We start from the raw sequence: 19,409 nt of genomic DNA, 5'->3' as shown, positions 1-19,409 counted from the left end.
TTTGTTTATCATTTTTGTGTGTGGTGCAGTCAGGGTGGGGTGGCATGCCCCAGGGTCAAGCAGCTGGTGAGTGTCTTGTGTCTGAGGCTGGATTTGTGCTTGGGTCCTCCTGGGTCCAGGGTGGGTGCTTTGTCCACTGTGTCATCTAGCTGCCCCATGATGGCATCTTTAAAATAAAATTAAGGGGTAAGAGGATTACACTGGGAGAAAGGGAAAGGGAGAGGTAGAATGGGGTAAAATTTCTCACATAAAAGAAGCAAGTAAAAGCTTATAGAGTGGAGGAGAAGATGGGGGAGGAGTGGTGGAGTGAATGAACCTTACTCTCATCAGAGAGGGAATATTATACACACTCAAGTGAGTATAGTAATATATCTTGCCCTGTAGGGAAGTGGGAGGGGAAGGGAATAAGGGGAGAGGGGTGAAGGAAGGGAGGGCAGATTGGGGGAGGGGCAGTCAGAAGCAAAACACTTTTGAGGAGGGAAAGGGTAAAAGAATATAGAAAATAAAGTAAATATCATGGGAAGCAAATAGGATGGAGGGAAACAACAATAGTAACTGGGGAAAAATTTGAAGCAGCAGTAAGAGCAATGTAAGATGAGGAGGATGAGGATGGTACTTACTTTGCTGGGCTATTGAGAAGAAAATTCTTTGTCAGGTATAAGGTACTATATAGATATTAGCTATTATTGTTGTTGTAATAATCAACCTCATGGGTATTTTGTAAGGAAATCTCCCTTTAAAGTACTATATATGGGGAAAGCTAGGTGGTGCAGTGGATAAAACACAGGTCCTGGATTCAGGAGGACCTGAATTCAAATCCGGCCTCGGACACTTGACACGTACTAGCTGTGTGACCCTGGGCAAGTCACTTAACCCTCATTGCCCTGCAAACAAAAGTACTATATAAATGTAGTTTTATATATATATATATATATATATATATATATATATATATATATATATATATAAAGATGAGCAGGAAAGACTTATATGAGCTGATGCAAAGTGAAATGTATTGTATGCAAAATAACAGCAATATTGTAAGATGATCTTTTGAGAATTACTTAGTTACTTTCAGCAATGCAGTGATCCAAGACAACTCTGAAGGACTTATGAAAAATGCAATCCATCTACAGAGAAAAAAATTATGGTATCTGAATATAGATGGAAGTATATTTTGTTGTTGTTGCATTCCTTTTTCTAAAGTTATTTTGTCTGCTATGTTTTGCACGATTACACATGTATAACTTATATTGAATGGCTTGAGTTCTTAAGGGGGGAATAGGGAGGAAGGAAGAGAATTTTGAACATTAAGTTTTAAAAATTGATGTTTCACATGTAAGGTGGGGGAAAATTCTACATAAATTTTTAAAAAGAAGTCAAATCCCAGTTCATCTGACAGTAAAACCAGGGCTTTTTCTAATGGAGCATCTGATCAGCACCAGAGGAAGTAATATGGATTCATTGCATGAAACCATGGCCCCTTAAAGTAAGTATTTTAGGACCAGCCAGTCAGTTAATAAACAGGAATTTTGATGTGTAATGGAGTTTAGTAATCATCTAATCCAACCTCTTTATTTTATAAACAAGGAAACGGAGACCCAGAGACATCAGGTGACTTTATTCAAAATTACCCAAGCAACGAGCAGCAGAGCTGAGATTTCAAGCCAGGTCCTTTGATTTCAAATCCAGCCCTTCCTCTGCTAACCATACTACCTATGCCATATACTGGCAGGTAAATATATATGTGCCGTACATAATGCTTCAAAGCAATGGCAGTTTAGACTCACAAGAAAAGGGTAGAATATATTACTGTAATATTGAAGGAAAGCTTCTGATGACTGTAAAAACCAGCTGTTGGGCTGTGTGAGAGAGGGCATGTGTCAAGGTACATCTGTAACAAATTCTTCTGCTTTTATTTAGATTTTGTTTGTTTTTCCTCTGAATTTTGTATCGCTCAACTTTTAAAAATGATAGCTTATAAAGTCAACTAACTAGCCTAGAGTTCTTTGGCTACAAATATTTAATCTTTTTAAAAATATAAATAACACTCAGTGTTTTCCTGGGGTGGATTTTGGTGTATAGTTCTAATTCCCAAGACTATCTCTACACTGACATCATTACCCCAACCAGTGGGCAGCTAGGTAGTACAGTAGATAGAGTGCTAGCCCTGAAGATGGGAGGATCTGAATTCTTATCTCCCCACAGACACTTACTAGCTATGTGACCCTGGGCAAATCATTTAACCCCAATTGCCTTAAACATCTGGGGCCATCTCCAATCATCCTGATATATATCTTGCCACTGGACCCAGATCATTCTGGAGGAGAAAGTAAGGCGGTGACTTTGCACAGCTCTTTCTCACTTAAATCCAATTCAGTGCAAGTCATGACATCTGTCATAGTCCTCTTTGAGGACGAAGGACAAACAACAACCTCAACCAGTAGCATGAATTCACCAGCAGGGGCAGTGAGTAGCAGAAATGCCTAGTCCCAGAAGGCTCTAAAAAGCTCTTTCCAGATTTTCCTTAATTTACCAAAAGATAATATTTTTCTCTTGAGACATTACATTAAACTTTATTCTGTAATACTCTCATGTAATATTGTGTATTGCAGCTATTTCTATATGTGTTACCCCCCCACACCTCTCTAGACTGTAAGCTATAAAAGGACAGGGATGGCATCTCACAAAAAATAACTGATATTTAAATAGTGCTTTAGGGTTTCTATGTACTTTACATACATGGCTTCATTGGAGGCATTTATAGATCTCAGATTTCAGTTATATAAATGAGGCATGGTTAGAGAGCTTGATACAAACCATAAAGACCTAGGTTCAAATCCTGATTTTGATACATACTGACCCTGTGACCTGGGTCAAGTCATCTAACATCTCAGTATCTTAGGCAATTCTATAAGGTGACAAATTTCAGAGAAGGGGTTTATCTGCATTGGTAGAGGCTACTGCCCCAGGGACTTCACTTATATCAGTGAAATCACAGGTCTGGTCCGCTAATTGCCCAGGGTCTAGCATGGTGCTCTATACACAGAAAATGTTCGTTAGATTGAATTGGATTGAAAGGAGAAGGGAAAGAGGTAGGAAACACATTTTGGGGGGGGGGGGCTCAGAATAGTGATGTTGGGAAGCCAAAACTTTATGGCTTCAAATACATTTATTTTATTTTGTAATTTCTGTGGTCACTACAGACTGTTGTTCCCGTTAAATGATCAATTCATCAATCAACAAGCATTTATTAAGTGTCTCCTATGTGCCAGGCATTACACTAAACAATGAAGATACAAAGACAAAATTGAAAGTCTCTTCCCTCAAGGAGTTTATATTCAAACTGAGGAGATAATATGCATACATAAGTATATACAGGCTATAGAAATGAATATAAAGTAGTTTGGGGAAGGAGGGCATTAGCAGCATTCCAGGCAAAAAGAATGGGATGAGCCAAAGTGAGGAATTAGAAAAACAAAGGGATGTTCTAAGAATGGCCAGTAAGTAGTCCAGGACATGGGGATAGAGTGGATGGAATACATAGGAGAGTTACCAGAGATCAGGCTGGAAAGGGAGGTTGTAGCCAAATGTGAAAGGATTTGGAGTTCCCTAAAGCAAAGCCCTCAAACACATGGCCAGCAACAGAGTTCCCTAAAGCAAAGCCCTCAAACACATGGCCAGCAACACTCCCAAGTCCTGGCCAGAACCAGATTAAAATTCATTTGGGAAATATTTAACAAAATAAATGAAAATACAATAGAACATAGTGTTAATATATAGCATTCTATTTCTACCACACACTCCCTCACCCCTCCAGTCTTGGTAGAGAAAATTGAGATAATAGATTGCCTGCCTTCTAACATTTATTGCCCCATGTTACAATGAAATGTTTAGCATCTGAAATGTAGAATATTCTTCCTTAGAAGTATCCTAAAAGGGGGCAGCTAGGTGGTGCAGTGGATAGAGCACCAGCCCTGGAGTCAGGAGTACCTGAGTTCAAATCCGGCCTCAGAGAGGTGACCCTGGTCAAAAAAAAAAAGTATCCTAAAAGGTGGATTCTCTAGTGTTCAATGCTGTTGAATTCCTTATGAGGATTCTGCAAATGGATGGTAAACTGTTTAGTTATTAATTACTTTCATGGTCAATTAAGAGATGTGTCCCTACATAACCTAATACCATTCAAACATTAAAAATTAATATAATTTGAAAGTAATTCCATAGCCAACTTCATGTGAAACAAAACAAGAAGCTGTAAGCAAGGCCCTTATTAATGACACAGTAATAATAATAGATAACTTTTATATGTAGCTTTATAGTTTTCAAAGAACTTTACACATATTGCTATTTACCAAGAGAATGGCATTACAACTTACCTAATTACTCTAACAAGGTCATGAAAGGCTTTGTCAACATTTAGTGGTGGATCTTTAGCACTGGTCTCTATGTATGGAATCTGCAATATAAAATCTCAGCTTTATAAAAATGAAAAATACAAACATACTCATCAAGCATCTTTCTAATTTAGAGATTCTTAACATTTTACTAAGCAATACTAACTAAGAATTCATGTGGGTCCTGTACTGTTTGGGAAAATAATTTAACCTTTCTATGTCTAGTCAATTCTCTAAGACACAGTTCTGATCCCATCACCCTGCCGCCAATAAGCATGTGTGTATTTGCCCAATTGCTAGGAAGCCACCTTTGGGTGACATAGTTGGTGGCATAGTCCAGAAGTCTGGCATTCAAATTCAGCTTCAGATACTTACTAGCTGAATGACCCTGGGCAAGTCTCTTAAGCTCTGTTTGCCTCAGTTTTCACAACTGTAAAATTGGAATAATAATAATAACACTTTGCAAGGTCATTATGAGGATCTAATGGTGTAATATTTGTTTAAAAAGTACTTCATATAGTGTGTGGTACATAGCAGGCACTATATAAATGCTTATTCCTTTCCCTCCCTTCCTTTTTTCACAGGTATATTTTGGAGTATCACTATGAGATCACTAGTCATCTAAGACCATTCCTTTACCAGGTAGAATGGCAATAGAAGTTATATCTTTGTAAGAGTTCACTATGGACCACCTACCCAAATAGAGGATATAGATGATGACATAGATTACAAAGCTAGTACAGGGACAAGATGTGGTAGTGATGGGGGTAGGGGAACTTCCACTACCTGGCATATATTAAAAGTCTTATTCTGCTAAAATTAGGGCATATAATAGTGATTTTCCTTACTGACATTTTCATCTTGTAAAAAGGCAGAGGAAATAACAAGGAGATAAATGTTACTGTTGACTTAATTATGAGCAAGCAAGAACCACTTGGGGAAGTAGAAATGTTAGGAACCTTAGGACAGCATAAACATGCCACCTTGAAATAAACAATACCTAAGTTAGGAATGACTGAGCTAATGCCCACCATAGACTTTAAGAAAGTGGATTTCCAGAAGTGTAGAGAAAAGATAAGACACGAACCCAGAGACTTAGGGGAGGAAAATAGTTCAACAGGGATGAAAAACTTCAATAATAAAATTTTGAAAGTACAAATATCTCTTATTCTGAAGTGGAAGAAGATGGAATACATTCAAACAGACCCAAAATAAGTATAGATTTACAAAGAATATATGGAAAAGATAGGAGTGTGACATAATTAAGTATAAATACTTAGATTTCAGGGAATGTGACAGGAAGGCAAAAAGCCTATTATGAATTAAAGCTTCCTGAAAATGTTAAGGATGACAAAAATTGCCTTTTGAAGATATTTCTGGAGCACAGGTCTACTGTTATGGGTAGATTAAGTAAAGTTAACAGATAATGGAGAGAAAGCAAAATTACTTGGCTCCAATTTTGCCTATATCTTCTCTCTCAAAGAGAATGATCTCTAACATAGGAAGGTTTAAAAAACAACTAGTTGGGACAGCTAGGTGGCACAGTGGATAAAGCACTGGCCCTGGATTCAGGAAGCTCTGAGTTAAAATCTGGCCTCAGACACTTGACACTAGCTGTGTGACCCTGGGTAAGTCACTTAACCCCATTGCCCCACAAAAAAACAAAAACAAAAACAAACAAAAAATCCCCACCTAGTCATGGAAGCACTGAACCCCCGATAGAGAAAAAGACAAAGAGAACATCTAGCTTCTTGAGGTCAGTTAAAATTGCCTAATCCAAATGATGGCACTGTCTTGATGTCCGATTCATTTGCAAAGAGGCCCTTTGAACCTTTGTCCATTAGTAATAGATGGTAGATGCCTATAGAAGAGAAAATAAAGCCTGATTTTGAAAAAGTGAGGGTTGACGACAAAGTGATTACTTTGATGTTTCCTGGGCAAAATGCCATAAATAGGTGATTTGTGAGCCTTAAGGGAAGCAGTGACCAGTAAGAGCCAACCCATACATTAAGGAAAAGTTATGGATCATTGGGCTTTTAACTAAAAGGGACTCGACAGATTATCTGTCAAATCCCTTCATTTTGGTGCCAAATTAACTTGCTTTCTTTTTATTTTTGATAGAGCTAATGAGACCGATGGATCTATAGACATTGTGAACTGTGATTTCAACAAGGCTTTGGATGACATTTCTTGTGGAAAAGATGGAGAAATGTGTGATTGTTCGGTTAGAAGATGTAAGGCTGGCTGAGTTTTGACTGAGGAAAACCAGTGCAAATGAATGAATGGAAAAGCATTTATCAAGAATTTACTATGTGTAAAGCATGGCCTTAAGCACCAAGGCTACAAATGGAAAAAATGGAAAAAATAAGACAGTCTCTGCTCTCAAAGAACTTACATTCTAATGGGGAGACTGTACATCCTGGAGTTGTCAACTACAAGATGTATGGAAAGACTTAGTGGTCCTTGGAATATAGCAGCAAGGCAGTTGGTAAAGTATCTTCTTTGGTATCATTTCCTTTAATAAAACCATATTTTTCCTCCTGATATTTAAATACGTGACAGTGGTGAGGATTTGGGTAGTGAGAACTTTCTTGTTCTCTTTGTCTCTTACTTTCTTCTCTGGGTCTTCAGTAGCTAGGGTTGTTAAGGAAGCAAGAGCTGCAGGGACAATTGCCAGGTTATAGCTTCCCAAAGTTCGCTTCCTCAGATGATGTCTATGGAAACTGGGCCAGAAACAGGATCAGTGGCCAGGGACGGGTGCTGCTGTTCTTGGGATTCTTGGGCTTGTGCCTCTAATAGTGACAGCTATTTGGCATTTGCTATTAGTGGTAGCACAAATGATCTTAGGAATGTACTACAAGGTTAGGTTCTTAATCGTTTCCTATTCAAGATTTCTATCAATGGTTTGGAAGAAAATGTACAAGGCCTACCAATAAAACCTGTAGATGATACACAACTGCTGGGCCAGGGATGGCTAATATATGTTGAGTCAAGAAACAAAAATATCCAGACAGGTTGGAATGATGGACCAAATATAAAGAAATGAAACCCAGTAGAAATAGACCATATGAATAGAAGATAGGGAGATATGGTTTAAAAGAAGTTGGCATGAAAAGAGATTTTATTTGACTGAAATCCAGTAAGTCTATGGTATGACACAGTAGCTCAAAAAATCCAAAGCAATTTTAGGCTACAATAATAGAAGTTTAATCTTATTGCACTCTGACACACCTAGAGTTTTGTGTTCAGTCTTAGGCATCACAGTTTAAGAGGGCTGCTGACGAACTAGAGAGTACCCAGATGAGCGTGCCTGCGATGGTAAAGGACATGAAAGTAAGCCAGAGGAAGAGAAGTTGAAGGAACTTAGTTTATTTAGCCTGGGGAAGATATCTGTCATTAAAACTGATAGCTAGGAGCAGCTAGGTAGCACAGTAGATAAAGCACCGGCCCTGGATTCAGAAAGACCTGAGTTCAAATCTGGCTTCAGACACTTGACACTAGCTGTGTGACCCTGGGCAAGTCACTTAACCCCCATTGCCCTGAAAAAAGAAAAAACAAAAACAAACAAACAAACAAAACCTGATAGCTATCTTCAAAACTGAAAGGTTTAGGATTATGAATCTAAAAGTTAGTTTGAAAAAATAACCACATGATATAAAATCCTCTGGATGGCAGGGTCTGGTTGCCTTCCAGTACATTTTCATTGGCAGAAGGCAGTAGGGGAAACCAGGTGAAGCGTCTCAGCTAACAGTACTCTATTCTCCTGTGTCTTTCTATCATCACATCATAAGGACAGCAAAGTAACACAGTTATCCCCAATTCTCTCCACATGGCCAGCCCATCTTGGGTTTTTTTTTTTGCCCATATATATTTCTTTGATAACACCCCTTGTTCCAGATCTTTATAAATCAGCAAAAGAATTTAAAGGATGGAAAATGGGCAAATAAAAAGTAGCATTTTATTCTGAACAAAGTCTTAGGGATACTATCATTCTGGGCTGTGAGGTACTTTATGGTTTCTATTATAGGGTTCTTATCCTGGGGTCTGTAAACTTGTTTTTTGATTATTTTGATAACTATACTTTCATATAACTAATTTCCTTTTTAATTGTATGTATTTTATTTATGGATTTAAATATTATTTTGAGAAGGGGTTCATAAGCTTCATTAGATTGCCAAAGGGTTCCATGACACAAAAATGATTAAGAAGCCCTGCTCTATTAATGAAATGGGGGTGGATGGGAGATCAGTTGATAGAATAACTGTCTTATTAACTTGAAAACAGATAAAATTTCAGTTCAGTTATTTTAATGGTGAAGAACTCTGTGTCTGGAAGTCCCCTCTAAGTGACAGAGGTTCATGGGATTATAGATTTAGAGCAGAAAGAGACCTCAGAAGCCTTCTAATCAAACACCCTTATTTTACAATGAGGATACTGAGGCCCAAGGAGGATAAGTGATTTGCCCAAGGTTACATGGACAACAAGTGACTAGTGTAAGAGCTAATTAAATTTCTCAAACCAGAGGCTCTTCTTTCATTGAAAAACTAAAAAAAAAATCTACTTTTAGTCTATGTATTTCCTTTTCACAGGGGAACCAGACAATGGACTAGATCAACAACTAGCCAATCAGGAGGACTTCTGAAGCCCAGGACTGCTTGACTTACTAGTGATCCTTTTCGAGTAAACATTATCTGAACTCAAAGATGCCTGTGAATGCTGAAACCAGTTTTGACCAGCTCATAGAGCAGCAGATATCTTGGTTCCTTACTTATCGAAAGATCAGCATCCTACTTTCTGAATTGTTGTGCTTGCAGATGTCTTCTCACTGGACCACCATTTTCCTAATGTCCCAATCTATTGTGTTTCTCCCTTAACACCCTTACTTAGTCATAAATACCTCAAATATGTATAATTATCTCACTCCTTTCCAACTTCCTTTTGAGCAGTTGAGAAATTGTCTCTCTGCTCCAGATTGCAAGCTTCTTCTCAGGCAATAAATGCACTTATAATCTTTGTAAACTGTGATCAGACTTTGGCTCATTCCAGGTCCTCCTTTTAGGACTGTTTTAGCAGCTCACAGGGTTTTTTTTTTTTACTTTAAAAGTTCCATTTTCATAGATAATATTCAATACTGCAATAATATTATGTTATATAGATAATATTAAATACTATTATCCAATATGCACATTTCTGCATTTTCATACATATGTATATACATATATATAGTGTATAGAGGGAAATTGGACTGAAAACACACTGTTCTTTTCATATAAGAAGAGCCTACCCAATCAGTGTATGTACGTTGAGTCATTTTCCCAACAAAGAGAAGGGTTTTGAACCAATCCATCCATTTTTTCACTTGGTTCCCCTTATGAGCCAAGGCATACATTTATGAGGTGGCTGGCTGGGGGTGGTTGTGAAGGTGTGTTGTCTCTGGCTAAGGAACAGAAAGAAATACTGGCCCGTACAGGGTTTGAACTCATGCCCTCTAACCGACTGAGCTAATGTTCACAGTCAGCTGAACTCAATAATAGCAGCTCACATTTCCATTTTGCTTTGTGGTTTATAAAATACTTTCCTCACAACAGCCTTGTGAGATAGGTAGCATAAGTATTATTCCCCCCATTTTACAGATAAGGAAGCTTATGTATAGAGGTGAAGTAATTTCCCCAGGATCACACATCTATTGAACCCAGGTCTTCCAATTTTCTGGCAAGTGGGGTTTCCTTCTTTCCTCCTCCCTAGACTTCCCTCTACCCAATGAACCATGCACTACATAATGCTCCCTCTACAATAGAGGGTTGTATATAATTCTTTACCATATCTGCTGTTAGCAGAAGAGTCAATCTGTATAAAAGAAGCAAGAGTAAATTATGGAGAAGGAGCCAAGAGATTCTACAAAGCAAAGTGACTAGAAGGCTACCAAAAATATCTCTATGAAGGAGGCTGCATATCACGTTAGCATGAGGAATAATTAATAATTCCCTCCCCATTCTCCTTAACTACATTGTTTTAAATGAAAATAGGAATAACCTCAGAGTTAAAATACTTACTTTCTGGTTCTGTTACAAGACCTCTCTAGACTTCTAGCAAAAGTTTTTTTTTTCTTTTTACAATATGATTGTTTCAGATCAGAAAGATAAGTTCAGATTCCACCTACTACTAAATGTGTGACTCTGGGAAGTCTCTTAACCTCTGTTTGCCTTAGTTTCCTCTTCTATAAAATAGGAATAATAATGGGGATATTAATAATAAAACAGGGATAATAATAACCCTAATTAATAGTCTAGGGTTGTTATAAGTATTAAGTGAGATTTTTGTAAAGCACTTTGATAACTGTAAATCACTTTATAAATCATCATCATCATCCTCCTTTCCAGAAAATTCCATCATTCTCCTTCCTTAATTCTTCCTTAGTTGGATGAATTGGTTTCTGGAGCTTCTTTTCTGTTATTCACAAATAAACGGAATTCTTTATATCTCCAAGACCATTGGAGAAGGATGAGGATTTATTTCAACCTTGCTTCCTTCCTTTAGACATTTTTAGACACTGCTCCTCTTTCCCACCAAACCAAATACACCCATGCAACCTACATTGTGTTTTGTTGCCATTTCTTTTCCCTGCTCCCGGGTGATTTTCCTCAAGTGCATCAGATCAACTTTGTTGGCCACCAAGATCATTGGAAAGGACTCCCTGAGAAATAAGGGGATAAGAAAAACATATCACCACAATTAAATACAGATGTATCAAACGCCATCCATTATTGACCTCAGAAAGACAAGGAATAATAAACATATCTAGTGGCTAGTTTATTGTTGTTCAGTTGTTACAGTCATGTCCAACTCTTTCTGATTCATTTGGGGTTTTCTTGGCAAAGATACTGGAGTGGTTTGCCATTTCCTTCTCCAGCTCACTTTACAGATGAGGAAACTGAGGCAAACAGGGTTAAGTAACTTGTCTAAGGCCACACAGCTATTAAGTATGAGTGGTTAGTCTGACATAATACTAACAGTGGTAAAGTCAGACACAAAGCAACCACATTTGGACATAAGAGAGAGATTCTGGCCTCCCTATTCCCCAAGACCTATTTTCAGGGGCCAAATTGCTAAAAGCCTAGGCTGTTGGGAGCCAGGGAGGATATGGGAAACTGAAATCCAAAATTAATCTAGAAAGTTCAATTTACTTAGGACTGTAGTTTTAATCTCATTATCACACCACATCTTCTATCCTTTCTGATCCCCCCAAAAGAACCAGACAAACTTAACTAATTTTGGTGTAATCTTTCTTCACTACTAATGCTCACCCAACAATGGGACTGTTAATAGGCATGGAAAGGGCTTAAAGCTAAGCAAGTACAGAAGGAGAATCAAAGGACTAGATGACTACCAATAAGCTGTAAGGGGATGGTGAGGGATAGTCTTGGGAAAATTATAAAGTGGGAGAAAATGTATAAGCTCAATATGAGTCTGTCAATGAAATCACATGGGAGCCTGCATCAAGAGAGGTATGCTGGAGGACGGCTAGGTGGCGCAGTGGATAAAGCACCAGCCCTGGATTCAGGAGTTCCTGAGTTCAAATCCAGCCTCAGACACTTGACACTTACTGGCTGTGTGACCCTGGGCAAGTCACTTAACCCCCATTGCCCCGCAAAAAAAAAAAAAAAAAAAAGGTATGCTGTCCAGGACTGTGAAGGCTTTGCGATACAATGGATTTGGAGTCAGAAGCCTTGAGTTCCAATACCAACTCTGCCATTTACTACTGTGTGACCTTGGGCAAGCTACTTCCCTTGTCTCAGTCTATTCACTTGTAAATTGAAGCACCAGATGACTTCTAAGGTCCCTTCTATTTTGAAATCTATGATCCTATTCCATGGTACTCTGTCCTGGTCACACCAGATTGTAGTCTTTTCTTTAGTTTTGAGCACCAAATCTTAGGAAGGAGGTTGAGAACTTGGAAAGTATCTGGAGGCCAGGGATGTCAAGAGTGATGGAATTCAATCATGCCATACAAAGAGTGATGGAATTCAATCATGCCATACAAAGAACTACTGATAGAACTGAAGATGTTTTACCTTGAGGAAAGGAGATGGGACAAGGGAACATGACAGCAGTCTTCAGGGATTTGAAGGACTCTCACGTATAGGAAAATAGACTAGACTTGTTCTGTTTAGCCCCAGAAGGAAGTACTAGAAACAATGAGTTGAATTTGCCAAGAGGCAGTTTTTTGGCTTCATGTAAGGATACATTTCCAAGCAATTAGATGCAAATATGTGTATATACATAGTCTGTGTGCATATATATATATATATACATACATACACACATACATGTGTGCATATGTCACATATAACTTGGGAGACTGATAGCAACTCAGTGGTTAATCTGAGATCATGGATCTGGATGTTACCTAAATGATCCCTGGCACATAAGTGCCAAAAAGAGAATAGATTGCCTCAGAAGGCAGTGGGTTATCCCTCACACTAGGTCTTCAAGCAGAGGACAGGAGAGACTTGTCAGGTATGTTTTGGAGGTCATTCTCATTAAGAAGAGATGGTATCTGGGCAGCTAGGTGGCGCAGTGGATAGAGAACTGGCCCTGGAGTCAGGAGTACCTGAGTTCAAATCCGGCCTCAGACACTTAACACTTACTACTAACCCCAATTGCCTCACCAAAAAAAAAGAAAGAAAGAAAGAAAGAAAGGAAGGAAGGAAGGAAGGAAGAAAGATGGTATCCAAGATCTTGTCTTACTCTGTGATTTGTCTCAGTACTATAAATGGAAGCAAGAAAGCACTTTCACTTTAAGTCTTATCTCATAAAACAATGAGGTTTTAGGAATAACCAGGTTTTATAGGGGCAGCTGGGTAGCACAGTGGATAAAGCACTGGACTTGGAATCAGGAAAATTTATCTTCATGAATTCAAATCCAGCTTCAGATACTTACTAGTTGTGTGACCCTGGGCAAGTCATCTAGCCCCATTTGCCTCAGTTTCCTCATCTGTAAAATGAGCTTGAGAAGGAAATAGCAAAACCACTCAAGTATCTTTGCTTTTTTTTTTTTCCTATGTGGCAATTAGGGTTAAGTGACTTGCCCAGGGTCACACAGCTAGTAAGTGTTAAGTGTCTGAGGTTGGATTTGAACTTAGCTTCTCCTGACTCCAGGGCCAGTGCTCTATCCACTGCGCCACCTAGCTGTCCCCAGTATCTTTGCCAAGAAAACCCCAAATGGGGTTACAAAGACTCAGACACAACTGAAGAACCATAACAAAAGCAAGTGTTATAGGCTTGTGTAGAAGCCTGGTTCTTATAACCTGATTCTGAAAAATTGACCTACATTAGAATTATAAAGCTAGAAAGGAGCTCAGAGAACTTCTAGACCAAAGCCTTCATTTTACAGAAATGAGGTCTTGAGTCTGGAAGGTTAAAATAACCATTTTAATTCTCTCTTAATCTTGATGATGAATCCAGAGTGAAGCCAGATGCTAGCTGCAATCCTGGCCAAAGCCATTTTATTACCTGAGCCAAATGGAGAGGAGAATATGCAGCAAGAGGGAAACAACTGTTAGGGTTTGATTCTCAGGAGTTTCTTTCATCTTTATTCCATCCTTTGAATGATCAGTGAACACAGTCCTTGACATGGAGCCTGATCTAGTTTTTCTGAGATTCACTAAGGCCAGTTCTTTTGGAATATGTATGATTTTCCTTTGATGTGCCAGGAGGAGGAAAAACGACTGTGGAGAGTTTCTTTTCTTGTTTCTTCCCTCCTCATTTCTTATTCTTAAAAGTGTTGTTGTCCCTGGAGCAGAAGCAATGCTCCCATGGAAACACCCTATTTTTACTCCCATTAAAAAAATATTATGTCAAAACATATGTCTTGGGATGAGAATGTTTTGGGTTCCACCTTCTTGTAAGGGCTAGAGAAGAATCCTGCAATTTTGCCCTAAGGGGTGGGAATGGTGTCTGTATAATGTACAATGAGAGAGCGCTAGTACCAGAAGACTGATACTCAACTGCCAGGGTTGCTTTAGGTAATGTCTAGATCCATGATTTCAGATTCACCACTGAGTTGCCATCAGTCTTCCAAGGTGCATGTGGTATATGTACACATTTGTGTGCACGCAATGTGTATGTTAATACTCAATATTTGTACACAACATGCAGTATGGTTATGCATATGCATGTATATATGTGCACACACAATTGTAACATTAACATGACATCTCGATGTATGTTTGGCTATATTCTCGTGCATGCATGTGTACATCTATATGTAACAGGGATATGGACCAAAATGATGGTTTCACTGATATAGGAATGTCTCAGGTGAGGAAACTCCCTCTACCAGTAGACTGGTACTTTCTGTGTAACTTATAATCTTAGATCATGGCTTGGAGCATCAAAAAGTTAAGGGACTTACTTAAAATCACACAATCAGTATGTATTAGAATTGGGACTTGAACCCACCTCTTCCTGGCTCTGAGGTCAGTTCTCTTTCCACTACTTTATGCTGCTTCTCACATATATACTTATTGATATATCTATACACATATATACTTGCACATGAATGACACATATGTATGTATATATACACAGGTACACATATATGTACATGCATTTATTATACACATGCATAAATATACATTTATACTCTTGAATATGGACACATTATATATGTGTGTACCAAACTTGGTTCAGAATGGCTAGATGGTAGAGTGGAAAAGAATGCTGGGCCTGGAGTCAGGAAGACCTGAGTTCAAATCCAGTCTCAGACCTGTACTAGCTGTGGGACCCTGGGCAAACCACTCAACCCTATTTGCCTCGGTTTCCTCATCTGTAAAATGAGCTGGAGAAGGAAATGGCAAATCACTCCAGTATTTTTGCCAAGAAAACCCCAAATGGAATCAGAAAGAGTTGGACACTACTGAAATGACTGAATGACAACCACAAAAACTTGGTTCAGTAGCATATGTCATTGACAACCACAAAAACTTGGTTCAGTAGCATATGTCATTGACATGTTTTTGAGAGGAGGTATTTTGATAGAAGTGGCACCAATAGGTGAGTTCTACAAAGTTAAACATACAATTTGAGTGGAAGACCACTGGTACAGGTAACCTCAAAAAGTTTATTTCAGGCTAAGTTCATGAGCAACATACCCAAATGATCAGTAAGTGAGTGACACATACTTCTTGGCTTTAAATGCATATTTACTAGTTCAGAAAGTATAATTGTTTACTTTTTGAATGAAATTAAATGAGGCGGGGGGGGGGGCAGCTAGGTGGTGCAGTGGATAAAGCACCGGCCCTGGATTCAGGAGTATCTGAGTTCAAATCCGGCCTCAGACATTTGACACTTACTAGCTGTGTGACCCTGGGCAAGTCACTTAACCCCCATTGCCCTGCAAAAAAAAAAAAGAAAAGAAAAAAAAAAGAAAAAGAAATTAAATGAGGCAGTGTTGTGCAGCTATGTTGTACAGGTAGATAAAGTGCCAGTCCTGGAGTCAGGAAGATTCATCTTCCTCAGTTCAAATCCAGCCTCAGAGACTTCCTAGATGTGTGACCTTGGACAAGTCATTTAACCACTGTTTGCCACTGAAGAAGGAAATGAGAAACAACTCCAATTTTTTTGGCAAGAAAACCCCATGGACAGAGGTCCACAGGGTCATGAAGAACAGAACCCGACTGAGACTAATGAACAAAATGTGCAATGGAGTAAGCTCTAGATTGGAGTTAGAGGATTTGGATTCTGATCTAGTAAATGTTATTTACTAAGTGGGAGATCTTGGCCAAGTTCTCTTTTCTCTTTTTGCCTCAGTTTCCTTAACTGTAAAATAAAGAAGTTAGACTAGATTGCTTCTAGAGTCTCTTCCAATTCTAAACCTGATTCCAGGAGTCTGATAACTTGAATTCACGAGGTTCAAGGAGCTTGGAATTTTGTGAATGCATTGTTATTTTTCATTGGTATCCCTAAAGTAGCAACAGAAGTTTAAATTTAAACGCCCAGGCAAACCATCAGCTGCACCACCCCCTCCCCCCAACTCCTAGCTCCAGAAACATGCTTGCCTTCTATACTCCAAAGGTTCTTTGTTCTGTGTTGTATTAAAAAGCTAGGCATCACCACTAGAAGTAGTGGGGGAGAATCTGAGGCATAGAATATTACCATTAGTAGGCCTTAAAGGATGGGAAATAAGGCAAAACAATTATTTTGGAAAGGCTTTCATTTCAACCCACTTTTTCCTACCAAGTGAAAATGGCTCATATGGATCCTTCTTCCCCTCCCCTCCCTCCCTCGCCACCCACCATCCTCTTGCTCTTTTCTTTATTCCTTTCTCTGCCTTAAGCTTTTCTAACTTTCTTAAGTGTTCTTCCCAACCCTTCCCCCTTCTTCAACACTCTCCTCTCTCCTCTCTCTCCCCACCACTGCCCAACTGTACTTTATGAATGCTCTCTTATAGAAAAGAGTAAGGAAATATGATTATACAATTGGAAACAGGGATAAAGGGATGGAAGAAAAAACAAGGGAGCAATATGATGTTTTCTTTAAAAATAATTTTAATATGATGTTTTTAGAACAAAACATGCATAGAAAATTCAATCACAGAATTACAGAAATTCAGAGTTGGAAGGGACCTCAGTAGTCAACTAATCCAACACATACCTGAAAAATAATTCCCACTATAATATTTCCTCTGGTGGCTTCTTATATCTGAAAATAATCACTATTAGTAACATGAAAAGTAAAATAAGGCTTTGAGGCTAGTTCTCTCTCCATTGTACAGGGCAGCTAGGTGGCTCAGTGGATAAAGCACTGGCCCTGGATTCAGGAGGACGTGAGTTCAAATCTGGCCTCAGACATTTGAAACTTACTAGCTGTGTTACCTTGGGCAGATCACTTAACCCCCATTGCCCCACAAACCAAAGCAACAAAAAAACCTCACATTTGTGGCAGCTAGATGGCATAGTGGATAAAGCACTGGCCTTGGATTCAGGAGGACCTGAATTCAAATACAGCCTCAGACACTTGACATTTACTAGCTGTGTGACCCTGGGCAAGTCACTTAACCCTCATTGCCTCACCAAAAGAAAAAGTAAGAGTCAAACCAATAAGTATTTAAATGCCAAGTATATATCCAGATACTAATCTTATGAACATTTAGTGACATTTCTCAAATTAAGACTAGTGATTTTGCAATTGTATGAAGCTCCTCAGTGAAGAAACTTTCTCTACCAATTAAGATCCTCAACTTGAATTTCAGAAACCTTCCTGAAAACATTGAAAGGTTAAGTGACTTGCCTAGGGTCACACAGAGAGCATATGTCAGAGCCAGAATTTGGACTAGGGTATCTCTAAGAATCCAGCTCTCTATTTACCATCCTTTGTTGCCTCTCAAGTACATACTAACATTAGAATAACATTTATATGACATTGGCCCTTTACAGTTTTTTGTTCAGTCATTTTTCAGTTGTGTTCAACTCTTCATAACTCCATTTGTGGTTTTCTTGGCAGAAATACTGGAGTGGTTTTCTATTTCCTTCTCCAGCTTATTTTACAGATGAGGAAACTGAGGCAAACAGGGTTAATTGACTTGCTTACGGTTACACAGCTAGGAAATATCAAAAGGCCAGATCTGAACTCAGGTCTCCTTGACTCCAGGCCCAGCACTTTATATCTTGAACTACCTAGCTTCCGCTCATACATTTACTCTATTAAATTTCGTCTTCTTCAATATTGCCCGTCATTACAGCACATTAAATTCTTTTTGGATCCTAATTCTGTCATCCCATATGTTAGCTACATCACTTTCCTTTGTGTCATCTGCAAATTAGATTAAAAAGTTAATTTTTTTTTTCATCCAGAAATTCCATTTAGAGATTGACAGGATCATACAATCATAGATCTGGAGCTGGAAGGGTCTTCAGATGACATCTAGTTTAGACGAATCTCCTCATTGTGTAGTTGGGGAGACTGAGGTCAGGGAAGTTATGTGATTTCTCCAAAGTCAGACAGGTAGGAAGTTGTCAGAGGTAAAATTTGACCCCAGGTCCTATGACTCTGGGGCTAGTTCTCTCTCCATTGTACAGAAAGGCCTCCTTACCATTACTGCTATGACTTACTGGCAACATTACAGAGAAACTGCATACAAGGCAAGTTTGCTCTGCACCTGCTAATCATTAACTCTGTCCTTGTGGAGATTTGGGGTTTCCTATTTTGCCCAGGCCTACAGACCCAAACCACATTATCTCATTTTCCATTTGTCATGGGATCATTGATCTAGAGTTGATTCTATCTCGGGCCACATGACTCCAAGTTCAGTACTCTTTCCACTACATAATGCTCCCTCCTTGGTGGGCAGGTTTAGTAAAGGGGAAGGAAAGTTGGGATTTGGTTAGTTTAGTAGATTTTTTCCCCCTAGTCAGCCAGCTGGAATTCGAAATGAATGCCTCATCAACTGGCAAATTAAAATTGAAGGGGAGAGCAGAAAGGTATTCATTAACTCATCACCTGCTAATCAAGAGTCACACTCAAATGTCAAAAGCAAAAATTTGGACAAATGAGGTGTAGGTCAAAGGACACTGGGTCCTGGAAAGGATCATGAGCCATGAATTCTTCTCCGAGTCTGCTACCAGTGTTTGACACTTTGGGTCCCCATTTGGGGTTTTCTAGGCAAAGATACTGAAGTGGTTTGCCATTTCCTTCTCCAGCACATTTTGCAAATGAGGAAACTGAGGCAAACAAGGTTAAGCAACTTGTTCAGTGTCACACAACTAGTGTCTGAGACTGGATATGAACTCAGATCTTCCTCACTTCAGGTCCACTGTTTTATCCACAGTTTGAAAAATGACCCTATGGGGAAGGGCAGGCAACTGAAGGCCTTTTATTCTATACTTTTAAAAAACCTTGTTCCTCATCAATTCTTTTCAGGGTTCCCTCTCTTGGATGTCTTTTTTTGTTCTTTTTTGGGGGCATTTTTTTCTAGTCTACTTCACTTGGTTCTAAGAATAAACAAGAGTTGGGTGT

At 38.9% G+C, this 19,409-nt stretch overlaps 1 protein-coding gene across 2 annotated transcripts in view; it reads right to left on the bottom strand.

Moving 5' to 3' along the window:
* Positions 1–19,409, bottom strand: part of MRAS (muscle RAS oncogene homolog) — a 123,251-nt gene that overhangs the window by 8,538 nt on the left and 95,304 nt on the right. For both annotated transcript variants that reach the window (XM_043994688.1, XM_043994687.1), the window contains 2 exons: positions 10,989–11,088; positions 4,377–4,456 (listed from right to left, as the gene is read on the bottom strand). In XM_043994688.1, coding sequence (XP_043850623.1) covers positions 4,377–4,456; positions 10,989–11,088 — 180 coding nt within the window. The remainder of the gene's footprint in view (positions 1–4,376; positions 4,457–10,988; positions 11,089–19,409) is intronic.

The sequence above is a fragment of the Dromiciops gliroides genome, chromosome 3 (assembly GCF_019393635.1).
Source record: "Dromiciops gliroides isolate mDroGli1 chromosome 3, mDroGli1.pri, whole genome shotgun sequence".
NCBI lineage: Eukaryota > Metazoa > Chordata > Mammalia > Microbiotheria > Microbiotheriidae > Dromiciops > Dromiciops gliroides.
Note: the sequence above shows the minus strand (reverse complement) of the source record. Positions and strands in the feature narration are given on the sequence as shown.